This window comes from Eschrichtius robustus, chromosome 11 (genome assembly GCF_028021215.1).
Source record: "Eschrichtius robustus isolate mEscRob2 chromosome 11, mEscRob2.pri, whole genome shotgun sequence".
Taxonomy (NCBI): Eukaryota; Metazoa; Chordata; class Mammalia; order Artiodactyla; family Eschrichtiidae; genus Eschrichtius; species Eschrichtius robustus.
In genome coordinates, this window is record NC_090834.1 from 4,242,529 (window position 1) to 4,256,368 (window position 13,840).

At 38.0% G+C, this 13,840-nt stretch overlaps 1 protein-coding gene across 3 annotated transcripts in view; it reads left to right on the top strand.

Moving 5' to 3' along the window:
- The window catches only part of ZBTB44 (zinc finger and BTB domain containing 44), a 70,268-nt gene extending 57,230 nt beyond the window's left edge, over nt 1-13,038 (top strand). For 2 of the 3 annotated variants that reach the window (XM_068555817.1, XM_068555815.1), the window contains 4 exons: nt 5,159-5,243; nt 7,695-7,858; nt 9,216-9,516; nt 11,288-13,038. In XM_068555817.1, the coding sequence (XP_068411918.1) occupies nt 7,843-7,858; nt 9,216-9,516; nt 11,288-11,570 (600 nt within the window). In that variant the 5' untranslated portion in view covers nt 5,159-5,243; nt 7,695-7,842 and the 3' untranslated portion in view covers nt 11,571-13,038. The remainder of the gene's footprint in view (nt 1-5,158; nt 5,244-7,694; nt 7,859-9,215; nt 9,517-11,287) is intronic. The other variant, XM_068555816.1, reaches the window with a different exon arrangement.
- The last annotated feature ends 802 nt before the right edge of the window (nt 13,039-13,840 follow it).

Sequence of the window (13,840 nt, forward strand, 5' to 3'; positions counted from 1 at the left end):
GTTTAGTTCCCTCTTTAGGGAAAAAAGTGACAGTGGGAAGATATTGACAAGTGAACAGCTCTTTCTTAAACAAAATGCAACATTATCTGGTCCTCCAGCCCACATCTGGTTTAAAACAAATGAGAAGGATCAGGAATCAGTTGGATAAATAGGCATAGGGGAAAAGCATAAATGTTTTTTGATAGTAAGGGAATGAGAAAGAGAAAAGGCATGCACAGAAATGCCAAACACACACCAGTAAGGGCGAGATGGGGGTGAGGGGGCAGGAGGAATAGAGGTGCAGCTGGGGATGAATGTAAACGCATAGGGTCTTGTCTCCTTTCAAAAACCTCCATCAGTGTATTAGAACACAGGGTAACGATTGGTGTTGTTGATGATTACCGTGAGTCATCAAGAAGCAAGAAAGGAATTATATTTAGTATTATTTATTTAAGAAGTCAAGGCAAAATACAACTCTGTCACAAATTTTCTAGTGCAAATTATTTAATAAAGTAAGCTCGGATGCCTTAAAAGGGATTCGGTTAGTTTTTTGGAAAATTTTACTTAAGTGGAAAACGTATTCGGTTCCTAATGTCAGCAAAGTCAAGTGTTCCAAGGGGGAAAACTGAAGTATCGGATTCAAAATTTTCACTGGGAGGAAGTTTCATCCTATGTATCTGTTAACAGATGATAGTTATCAAATGTTCACATGTATATGGTGTTGTACAACTGTTACAGTTAGTACCTTTTAGCTTTCATTAAAATAACTGCAAGCAGAAGGGTGCTGGCCGTAAGGACTGCACAGCCGCAAAGGCTCGTTTGTTTACTTGGGGCAGCACAGCTTATTCGCACGCCGTAAAGACATAGGCCAGGTTTAGTACCTGATGAGAACAGGCGAGGCTGGTTAGATCTACCCTCCCACTGAAAACAGCGTGATCTTTTTATTTTGAGTCACGTTTTAAAGAATTTGAAAAGATGGTTAGGGAACTGCCAGGTTAATTTTAGGGGGGGTGGGGGTGGGGGTGGGGGGGTCTGACGCAGAGCGGTAAGTAACATACCAGAGCACTAAAACCAGTTTTTCCGTAAGACGCTTGCCGAAACACAAGAGGGCTCTGGTTCATCAGGTCGAAGAGTGAGGGAAACAGAGGTCGACCCAGAGCATCTGACAGCTGTGAAGTCTTAAAGAAGTTGCTCCCAGCACTAGGACTCAACCTGCTCCCCTTCCTCCAGACTCCAGGGGACTCTAGAAACAGCTGCCTTGGCAGCGGGCCGACTAAGAGATGAAAAGGGAAAAGGAAAAACACACCCCTGAGAAGTGGTGGGCACAGACCGGCCTCTGGCAGATTTACATCCTGCTTACTCCTTGCGTGGGTGGGCCAACGAATCTCAAACAGTGAATTGGGTTAGGTAGGGCCTGCCCTATAGGAACCTAGCAGGGGCAAACAGAAAGCTTGTCTGGAAAGAGGGTATATTCATCCTCCCCTCAGCAAATCAGTCCCCTGCAAATAATTTTCACCGGCAGTAACCACTGTCAGAACAACCAGAGCACGCAGGAAACATGGATATCAAAACATTCTGGCAGCAGATTGGATTTCAGCAAAAGAGAGAATTGGTGAATCAGAAGATAAATTAGAAGACATCACCTGAGTGCTGCACAGAGAGAGAAACTATTAGGGTTCTCCAGAGGAACAGAACCAGTAGGATATACATAGATATGCAGAAGGAGGTTTATTAGGAGGGATTCACTCACATGATTATGGAGGATTAGAAATTCCATAACCTGCTGTCTGCCAAGTGGAGGCCAGGAAAGTCGGTTGTGTAGTTCCAGCCCAAATCTGAAGGCCTGGGAACTGCCGGCCTGTTAGTGTCCAAAATCCCAGTCCAAGTCCAACGGCCCAGGAACCAGAAGTGCCGATGTTGAAGAGCAGGAGAAGATGGATGTCCCAGCTCAAGCGGAGCGCAAATTTGCCCTTCTTTCACCTTTTCGTTCTGTTCAGGCCGTCGCCAGGCTGGATGATACCCACCTGGAATTGGTGAAGATGATCTTCCTTACACAGTCTACCAATTTAAATGCTAATCTCTCTGGAAACACCCTCACAGACACACCCAGAAATAATATTTTACCAGCCCTCTGGTCACCCCTTAGCCCAGTACATTGACACATAAATTAACCATCACAGAGACAGTGGTAGAGACTACAGGTGTAAAAGAGGGTAAGGGTTGTGGATGGTACAAACATAGGTATGATGGAAGTCCTACAAGGAGAGGAGAGAATGGCTGAGAATTTTCCGGAATCTAAGAAAGACAACAGTCCATAGATTAGAGGCCAGCAAATCCCAAACTGGGAAAGGATGAAAAGAAACATGAACCTAGACACACTATAGAGAAAATTCCAGGAAAAAAATTAATGACAGATTACCTTCAGAAGAATATCTGACTTTTAAATAACGTTAGAAACCAGTGAAATGATATCCTCCATATGCTGAAGGAAATAACTACCAATCCAGATGTCTACACACAGTGAAAATATCTTTCAAGAATGAAGATAAGACATTCTCAAAGAGAAACAGAATTCAGCAGTATATCATCACTAAAGAAATGTTTAAGGATAGACTACAGGTAGAAGTGAAGTGAACACAGATGGAAGGTTTAACATACACAAGAGAATGAAGAGCAGAGAAAGGTAAACATGTGAACAGATGTGGACAAACATTGCTTATATTAAAGAGCAGGGGCTTTATCAAAACAAAGAAGTAAAACGCCAGGCAATAATTTGTAAATTGAAGAATGGGTGTGTATGGGAAATGAAGTTAAGATGTTCTAAGATCCTTCTGTTGTCCGTGAGGAAGGAAAAGTTTTTAGACTTGGTTAAGTATGTGTCTAATTTCCAAAGCAACCAGTAAAGTGAATAGGAAAAGACTGCCATTTCCAAACTAATTGTAAGGGGGAAATGGAATGATTATTATCGTTTATATTCAACAAGTTGATTCTAAAATGTAAAAAAGGCAAAGGGCCAGGAATAGCCAAGATGTTCAGGGAGCAAATGAACAAGGTGAGAGGATTTGAGCCACCTCAAATCAAGATTTATTACAGAGCTACAGTAACTAAAGTGTGGCCTTCATGGAAGTGCAGACCAGCAGAGGGAACTAGCAGAGAACCCAGAAACAGACCCGTGCTTTCAGAGCACTGCAGATCAGAGAAGAAAAGACAGACAGACTTTCCAGTAACTGTGTTCCGTCACAAAATCAGCTCCAGGTGTGTTAAAGAGAAGACCCAAGTGCCAAGGGCAAAACCTAGATCTTTCATAAGGTAATTTGAGATAGGGAAGGATTTTTAAAAACAAGCTCTGAAAGCCATAACCATAAAGGAGAAGACTGATCAATTCAATTAAAATATAAATTTTTCGGTCCTCAAAAGAAAATGTAAAAAGACAAGCCATGTAAGAGGGGAAAAATATTTGTAACATCTTTTATCTACAAACATGAAAAGAACTCTTACGATAAAAAGGACAACTCAATAGCAAGACTTGAACAGGCATGTCACAGAAGAGGGGTTCAATAAATACATGAAGTTAAAAAAATACATATTCTGTGACCGAGCAAGTCCATTCCTGATATAGATACCCTAGAAAAAAAAGCATGTGTATGTGCATTGTTACTTGAATATATTCACAGCAGGGAATTCCCTGGCGGTCCAGTGGTTAGGGCTCTGCGCTTCCGCTGCAGGGGGCGTGCGTTCTCAATCCCTGGTCGGGAACGAAAAATATATATATATATATATATATATATATATATATATATATATATTCCCAGCAGTGTTGCTCATAGTAGCCTGAAACTGTCCATCAAGAGTGAATTGGATAGATGATGAATAATACCGAACTTCATTTACATGTAACAACATGGATAAGTCCACAATATTGAAGGAAAGAAGCAAGACATAAGAATACATACAGTGTAACTCATTTTATGTAAGGTTTAAACCAGACACCATTAAATGGTATGTACTCGTGCGTACTCTTCGTGGTGAGGGCGTGATAGTAAATATTTTAGACTTGACCTCTGTCCCAAGCTCACTTGCTCCACTCTGCCACTGGAGTGAAAGCAAAGCAACCCTCGATGGTGCTCAGCTGTGTTGTAGCATAAAACAACCCCTAGTTTATGGAAACATGCGTTTGAGGTAAAATTACTTTTTAAAAGGAAGGGGGAGGGGATTTCCTGGCGGTCCAGTGGTTAGGACTCTGCGCTTTCACTGCCGAGGGCGCGGGTTCGATCCCTGGTTGGGGGAAGATCCAGCAAGCGGAGTAGCGCAGCCAAAAACAAATGAAAATAAAAAATAAATAAAAGGAAGCAGGATAAGAAGAAAAGGAAAGAAATGATTATTGTGAAAGAGGATGCTGATGGTTGCCTCCTGGAAGAAGGGGTTTGTGATCAGAGAAGGGTAATGGGAACTTTCAGGAGGCTGCCAGTGTTTTAGGGGGTTTGTGAGGCGGTTTCACAGATGTTCACCTTACAGCTGTCTTTCTAATTCTGTGTAGAAGTTGTGTGTACAACAAGTAAGTTGTATGTCACAATAAAATAAGTTTTAAAAAACAAAACTTGTCAATGCTTCCTTAAATGATTGTTACAACATTACTTAATTTTATGTGAATTTTTGTTTAGTTTACATTTCAATTGCTCTACTTCTTTCTAAAATTTATATCAAAGAAATACTCTTGAAAGAATTTCAGTAGTGATATAAGGCTGTTGTTTTGCATGTGATTTTTTAAAATCACATAAACATTTAATTAAAATAAAAGTAGGGACTTACCTGGTGGTCCAGTGGTTAAGAATCCCCCTTCCAATGCAGGGGATGTGGGTTCAATCCAGATCCCACTTGCCGCGGGGCAGCTAAGCCCGTGTGCCGCAACTACTGAGCCCATGCACCGCAACAAAAGATCCCGCACGTCGCAACGAAGACCCCGTGTGCTGCAACTAAGAACCGATGCAGCCAAATAATAAAATAAAATGTAAAAATTAAACAAAAGTAAAAAAGTTATAGAACACTACTACTTCTGACCAGTAATTCAGGGTATATACATTAGATAATCTGTTCAGAGGCTTGGAGACACAGCTTACAATTTATATCTTGGCTTTATTTATTACACCAGAGTATTGACAGCTGTCTTTTTTATTCACAGGTTCAGTAGATGAAGGCGTCACTGAAGGGCTACCTACACTTCAGAGCACTTCTAGCACCAGTGCTCACGCAGACGATGACGATCGGTTAGTACTAACATAGTACATAGTTTTCTTGTAAGGGCTGTGCTTGTAACTCTAAATCCAAGCATTCTATCTGGGAATTACATAAAAGTTTATTGCGACCTCCCTTTAGTATATTTTTTAGTCATCAGGTAGCCACATAAGTTAGACAACTTATAGTACAAGGGTTTTTTTTTTTTTTTTTTTTGGCATTTCCAAGACTTCCCAGCCCAGCTGCTTTACATAGTATCTGTATTAGGGGTTGGCAAGCTGTGGACCACAGGCCAATCCCAGCCACCACCTTTACTTGTAAATCAAGTTTTATTGGAACACAGACGTGCTCATTTGTTTACGTATTGTCTGTGGATGGCAGAGTTGAGGGGTTGAAACAGATCATGTGGTGTGCAAAGCCAAAGCTAATTACATCTGACCTGCTACCAAAAAAGTTTACCAAACCCTTATCTATGTACTCATGGTTCCCAAGTCATTATCTTCACATTGACCCTTCCTGCTTGATAATTTTCACATAGATGTAGCAGGGCCAAGACTTCATATATGGCCAAGACAGAACTCTAGTCTTTCCCTCCCTTCAGACCCGCTCCTCCAGTCCTCCTATCTCGGTAAACAGCACCATCATCCCCCCAGTTTCCCAAGCATTGTCTCTGGGAATTATACTTGATCCTTCTTTCCCTCACCTCCCACTACCATATTTAATCTTTAAGCAAGTCCTGTCAGCTCTGCATCCAAAATATACTTCTTCTCCTTCTCAGTCCACTTCTCCTCCAGCTCTGCTACTACCACCCCAGCCCAGGTCACCACCATCTTTTGCCTTTACTACAGTAACCTTCGACTGGCCCCTGATTTCATTCTCCCCTACTCCAGTCATTCTCCATGTAGCAGCCAGAATGATTTTGTTTTTTAAATTAAGTCAGATTATGTTGCTGTTCTAAGTAGCAGATTCTTAAAATGCTCCAGTAGATTGACACTTAAAATCTAAACTCCTCACTATGCCTTTAAAGGCCTACCTGATAGGACTTCCTTCAGACCATGCTCCTCCTTGCATACCATATCCAGCCACGCTGACCTTCTTTCAGTTCCTAGAATATTTCTAGTCCATATTTGTTCTGGCTTTGGGGCCTGTCTGCCATTTTAGGGCCTTTACTCTGCCTGAAATGCTTTCTCCCCTAATTTCCACACTGCTCACTCTTTCCTGAATCTTCAGATCGCTGTCTAAGTGTCAGTTCTCAAGGAAGATTTTCCTGACCACCAGTCTAAAGTAAAACAGCACCGATCACTATTGGATCACTCTGTTTTAATTCTCTGTTCTGATCATTTTCTCGAGTGTTTATTGTCTGTCTCTGACCACTGAATATAGACTTCACTGAATTAACTCCTCCTCTTAGAGTCCGGGACAGACTTAAGTATATTTGTTGAAAACTTGAAGGATTCAAAGAGCTCAAACAAGGTTTATTGTTCTTGAATAGCTAAACCTGATAGAGCAGGTTATGAACCAGAGTCATTTGAAGAAGTTAATGAAGGTGTAAACAAATGGAAATATGCCTAGATTCCTTAATTTCAAACATCAGTGAGGTTGTCTGTTCTATACTAGATACTGTGCTGAGTGGTGGGCATATTGAGATGAAACGTAATAACCCTTTACCCTCAAAGAGATCAAGCCAACTTTGGGGGAGGGGGAAGAGGTTAAAGACAGACAAGTAAGCAGATAATCATGAGTCATCTGCAGAGGGGTCTGTCGCTCTGCATAGGAGGGTACCTACCTAAACCACTGATGAGTCAAAGAAGGCTTTCAGGAGGAGGAGGTAACTTCTTGGGTACATTTCATAAAACGTCTGGGCGTGTTATCTAGGCAGAAACGGTAGGCACGTAAAGGAAGTTAAATATATGAAAGCACAGCACTGAGAGAGAACTGTTAAGGAGGAACTGCTTGGTATGGGTATGTTTGGGGAGTATGACAAGAAATGAGGCTGGAAGAGTACACAGACCCAGATCATGCGGAGTCTTGTCTGCCTTCACCCTGAAGGTAACAGTGAACCATCGCAGGATTTTTATCCGGGGACTGATTTAATCAGAGAGATCACTGTGAAACAGTGAGGATGGATTAAAGGGGTGTGGGGCTAAAGAGAAGGAGTTATTAATTCAGCCGTATATTGATGAGGGCCTGAATTAAAGCAGTAGTAGGAAGGGAAGTATTAGAGAGATGAAGGATACCTAAAGTAAAATCATTTATGATATGTGCTTGGTCATACGTCCTTGCTTAACTTAAGATACTTGACATTCTGGACAATAACATTGTTTCTCCTACTGTTATAAGTGAACCTTGTAATCTTAACTTTTAAACTGCTTCAAAAAGTCTTGAAGTGTTTTGTTGTTGTTGTTGTTCATTTAAAGTTGTGCAGAAATGTTTATTGAACTTAAAAATCAGAGCCTGGTTGCCTTCTTTGGTCTGTTTTTTAGATTGGAAAATGTTCAGTATCCCTACCAACTCTACATTGCTCCTCCCACCAGCAGCACAGAACGGCCAAGTCCAAATGGTCCCGATAGACCTTTTCAGTGTCCAACATGCGGGGTGCGATTCACCCGTATTCAGAACCTGAAACAGCACATGCTCATCCACTCAGGTAATGTCGTCATCCCTATTGTGGCATAAATGAGCACTCCAAAACATTTTATTTTGAAATTCCAGTTAAAAACAGTAAACAGATGCTTTTGAGTTAGAAAAAAGTTTATCTCTGGGAAGTCTAGTGAGAACAGATAAACATAGGTCCATTGCTGAATTGGTGCAGTGTCAGAAATGTATTTGCTTACAGGCATCAGTATCCTCATTAAGACTTGGGTCGGGTGTAATATGTAAATGAAAAAGGTATCAGATGCATGTGTGTGTATATGTGAGGGAGAAAAGCACAAATACATACGGTAAAAGCAACTGGGGTTAACAGGGTGTATATTGGTGTTCTTTGTACTATTCTTCTTGTAACTTCTCTAAGTTTGTAATTATTTCCAAATAAAAAGTGTTTTTAAAAATTAATAACAATAATTTAATTTTAATTCTACAATCCTAAATTTCTCTGTGCCCTGATTAGTCAGCCTTGTAGTATTTTTTTAGTGTAAAAGAGGTTTTGGATAAATGATGTGTAAAACATATTTGAAATTTAAGTTAAGTGTTCACATAAAGGCAGTAAAATTCTTGCGGGTAAGAACACTGACCTCTGATAAAGTAAGAAATCTTTACTGCTATCCTCAGCTGTATAACTATCTCACTTAGATAGGTCTAACAATTCCTGTGCTAACACTAATTCCCTATGACTTTGTTGAATCAACAGATGATGTTTTGAAGGTTTTTGAAATTTTATTTGCTAAAACTGTGATAATGAATTGGAAGGGACCATTAATATACTTTATATTTCATATATTAATTTCTACATATTTTTTCCATCACTGTTACATTAAATACCCCAAAACTCAATCAAGTAGTAGTTCTGTTACAATCACTAATTATGTTCAGAGATGTTAGAATTTACCTTTTTTTTCCTTCTCATTTTTCTCTTGAGATAGGAAATGAAGAGTAGGTACTGATCATTTTCACATCTTCTCAATATAAACCTCACTACTTTAATGAAATGAAGTAATGTTATGTGAAGATTTAGGCTCTGCTTAAATACTCTGGTTAAATTGTGTTTTGAAGTCTATAAAATACAAGATTGGGAAGCGTTCAAAAATCTGTTGGAGTATATATTACCTCGATTACCCCCACCCCATGGTGCCTTTCTTTCTCGCTTTCTTTTTTCAAGCACTAGTGACTTCTTAGATGTTCTGTACCTTTTCTGAGATACTGAGTTTGGAACTCATTTTTGCTGATGATTTTTGTCTTTTCAGATTATCTCTTGCTACGGAATTACAGTTCAGAAATCTGTGAGGTTTATGACATTTCCACTTATTTTGTTTTTAGATAATATTTTGTTTTGCTTTATTTTATAGGAATTAAACCATTTCAGTGTGACCGATGTGGGAAAAAGTTCACCAGGGCTTACTCGCTAAAGATGCATCGCCTAAAGCATGAAGGTAAACGCTGTTTCCGGTGCCAGATATGTAGTGCCACTTTCACTTCCTTCGGGGAATATAAACACCACATGAGGGTTTCCCGGCACATTATCCGCAAGCCTCGGATTTACGAGTGCAAAACATGTGGCGCCATGTTCACCAACTCTGGAAATTTAATCGTGCACCTGAGGAGTCTGAACCATGAAGCGTCAGAGCTAGCAAACTACTTCCAGAGCAGGTGAGGTGCACAACGAAAACCGAACCAGGAAAACTGCTTTCTAAACTCTCTTTTCCTGCTTTTAGGGCAGCCTGCTGTGTTTTTTTATCAGGTTGCCAGCTCATCAGTCACATTCCTTTTAAATTCCCACTATCCAATAATGCTCTGATCTCCTGATCTGATCAAATTTTGCTGATCCTTCTAAGCATAAACAATTTTAAATACATTTATAGTTGGCATTAGAAATCTTTTCCTACAGAAGTAGACTACTTACCAGCTTGTTTTGGTTTTTTTGTGGGTTTTTGTTGTTGTTTTTTTAAATACAAGATTAAAGTAATTCTGTAGTACATTTTAAAATAGACCTTATTGGAGAATTTACCGTGTCAGATGATATTTTTAGTGATAGTGGATTACTTCAGACTCTTTGGATGTTAATTAAATTCTTGACCACTTCTCTCTTTTTTCTTTAAATAGTAAGAGAGAAACTTCTACACCAACTATAATGGATATGATAATTTACATCAAATGAAGTTTTCCTTTTTTTCTTTCAGTTTAGAGCGCCATGCTTTTAATATAAAAAACTTATAATAGAGCTACCTTTCTGATTTATTGGGTATCCAAGGATCAGGTTCTAGTTCTAGCTCTGCCACTAACTAGTGTTATGATTTAACATGTCACTTTACAGATGAAGAAGCTTGAAGCGTAGAGAAAGATAAAATGTAAGCTTTAAAGATGATTTCTAAGGTCTCCTCTAGATATAAAACTCTGTTGTCTATTTTTAATACTTTATCAGAATTGTACATCTGTAGGAATCCTTAGTTTCTTATAAAATCAAATCTTAAATTTTTAACTGCCTTCATTTTTTAAATCTTATTTTTCAGTAAATTATTCCTGCATAGATGTTGTTTTTCTCTTCAAGCCAGACATTTTGTTTAATGTAATCATTTCTAACTCTGGGTGTCTGGTTATCATATCACTAAACCTAGATTATACGTGACATAACAAACTTTGTTCCGGACTAAAATAGTGTCTCAGTTAACCATGCCTGTTTTCTATGTCTTCCCTGTACTGAGCCCTCTATCCTCTACTCTTGTTTAACACCTGAAGACTTTTTAGAAAATATAACATAGGACATCTTAAATTGCTTTGCAGATGAGCAGACTTCAATTTTTTTTATTAATAGTGGACAAATTGTAAAATAATCTTAAGTATATTAGTTATTGAGATAAAGTGTAATGAATTTTTTTTTTGTTTAACAGTAAAGATTTAAATCAAGCATCTAAGTAGTTTTTTACATTTCTCTATGTAGTAGATTATATAAAAGGTCATTTATGCCTGAGGATTTAGTTTCTTAACTAATTTATATCCAGGAAGTAATAAAAAGCTAGGTTTATATACCTTATAATTAGTGTATAATCCAAGAAAGGTTACGCATAAGTTATTCAAATGATCTTTGTTTAAATGAACATGCTATTTCCATCTGTTTTGTATACAAAAACTCTTCTACATAGAACAAGTAAGGCTGTTTAGGTGTCCAGAGTGACACTGAAGGTGATAATCTTATCTCTCTTGCTGGTAGGGAGAGTTGATATACTTTGGTTCTAATGGATGGTTTTGGTTCATATATTTAGGAAAGTGTAGAAGTTGAAAATTCCTGAGTTCTAATATTCGTTCAAGAATTAGAGAAATGAAAAACCCCAATCTTGTTTTACAAATCAGGTCTTTTTATTGTGTCTTATTTATTACTGGCTTGAAAATTAACTCCCTGTTTCATCCTTTGCCTCTTACCTAGTGATTTCCTAGTACCGGACTACTTAAACCAGGAGCAAGAAGAGACCCTTGTTCAATATGATCTTGGAGAACACAGTTTTGAAAACAACTCCTCTGTTCAGATGCCTGTAATTTCACAGGTCTCCTCGACCCAGAATTGTGAAAGCACTTTTCCCTTGGGGTCTCTTGGTGGGCTGACAGAAAAAGAGGAGGAAATGCCAGGGCAGCCAAAGACCAGTGCTTGTGCCGAGGCAACCAGAGAGGACCCCCCAAAATCAGAGCTGTCTTCTGTAACTATTGAGTAATTTCATGGTTTGGCTTCATTTTTGATTTTTGGAAAGTGCCTGTGCTTGGTCTTGTACATTTGAATTTAATTTAACTTTTTAAGCAAAAAAGGGTTTGGGAAAGAATTTCCCTTTTTACTTTGTAAGTTCTGCAACTGATGTTTTATTTTTCATGACTGAGAGATTGCTTCTGTAAGTGCACAATAACATGGTGTTGAAATATAATAGAAACCTTGAGACTTAAGGAGAACCAGTTGACTTAAAACTTGTATCAGTTTCCTCTTCCATTATCAGGAGTAGGCTAACAACAGATCATTAGGTCAAGAAGAAATCAGATGATTATTGACCTTCCTGAAATGAAAGCGTACACCAGAAACATATTACTGAACGAATCTGGCAAATGGCCTGAATAGATGTTTACTCCTATACACAGGATATTGTACAGTATTTTGTAAAGCCTGTTGCTTTTGGAAGTATTTATGGTGAGCTTTCTTAAAAATTATTAGGGTATATACTTCTGAAATCCCACGTGTTTTGTTTTGTTTTTTTTTTTTTTAAGCTTTGTCACTATAATTTTTCATGGTGAAAATTTGGTATTGGGATGGGTATTCCCTGTACCTTTATAGTACCTCTCCTCCAAATAATCTTTCTTCTGTGAAAGAAGGCGAAGAACCACGGTTAAGGATAGTCAACTTGTGCATGAAATGACCAGGAATGGAGAATATAGTATGTGAATCTCGGCTTCATAGGAACTCTTTCATACTGCTTTTCTGGATAAAATTATTGTTTACCTGGTCTTTGAATGTTAATGCCTGGCTAATTGGGTCATTGCCTAAATCAGTTTTCTCTTGCCTATACTTGGCATGATCCCATGAAAAGGAGATATACTGGAGATGTTCTATATTTTATACATAGGTTTGTGTATTGTTGAGGATGTTTTTATTCTGCTGTTTTGGACAAAATAAAGAATTCTCTGTTAAGGCTATATTCTTAACCCAGCTGCGATTGTTTACAAAATACCCATGTGACAGTGATAAATTGTCCTTATTCCAAAATAGTTTAAGACATTGCCAAATGTCATATTAAAAGCAGTTAGGATAGTTTTTAACGCAATGTAAGCAATAATGTAGAAGTAGAGGAGAGTCTATAAAATGATGATCTATGACTCAAATCTATTTGGGGAAAAAAAAAAGAATTGTTAAGACTAAAGAAAAACTAAAAACCTTAAATTAATGACTATTACCTCTTGCTGCTAAAAAAAGAAAAGAAAAGAAAGAAACTTCGTGGTTTATAGTTGAAATATATATGATACTCTAGACTGGAATATACGTTTTTACCTGGTGCCATTAAAGCATCACTGACCTTGATCCTAAATATTCATGAGTCCATGAACAATGATCTTTTGAGTAACTCTTTTTTTCTATGTATATACCCAAAGTTTAATAATTATGAAAACACCTGATTAGGTTAGAAAAAGAAAAGACAGTTTCTTATTCAAAACACAAGATCTCAGTTTTGTCTGGGTGCTAGTTGTTAATAATAAAATTTTTCTAAGTTATAGTGATTTGTTTCATTTTTTTTTTTAATTGGCTAATTCTATAACTTCTTTTATCCCCTACAAATGTAAAGGAAGGGAAAGTGAACTCATTGAAGATTTTTTTTAGGCTAATGTTCTTTCTGTCTGTTTGAATATTCTGCTGTTTTTAACTTGTTTCCAACTCCTTTTCTCACTCATGAACCTGTTGTTTCCTCTTTGCTCCCAAACATAGGTATAGTACCTTCAGGAAAATCAACATATACAGATTATGATGGCTTTCCATTATTTATGCTTCGTTACTAATAGGTTGAATGACTTTCTTCAACAGACTGTGATACTAATAGCGGTACTGCTGTGTCTCAACTGGAAAGGTCAGGAATTTGTATTTTTAATGTAATATAGACTCTTTGGAAACTGTTATGCCTACCAGTAGATAAATCTCAAAAGTTAATTTTAAAATCTTAATGGAGAAGACAAAGAATCGGTAAAATTATGACCAGGAGTCATTGTTGCCCTCAGTTCTAAGAGTTATTTTTTTAAAAAAGAAGAAGAAGAAGGAAGGAAGAAAAGGAGGAAAGAAGTAGGGTCAATGAGACGAAATATATCAGAACCATTTGGAGATTTGTTGGTTGAAAGTGTTTTAGCACACCCCTTGTCCTGAGAATTTTGTATTAAGAGAGTCCTACACAGTTTTGGCAGCTCTGAGGTGTTCTGTGTTCTCAGAATGTAGGATTACCACCATCACTGGCTATGC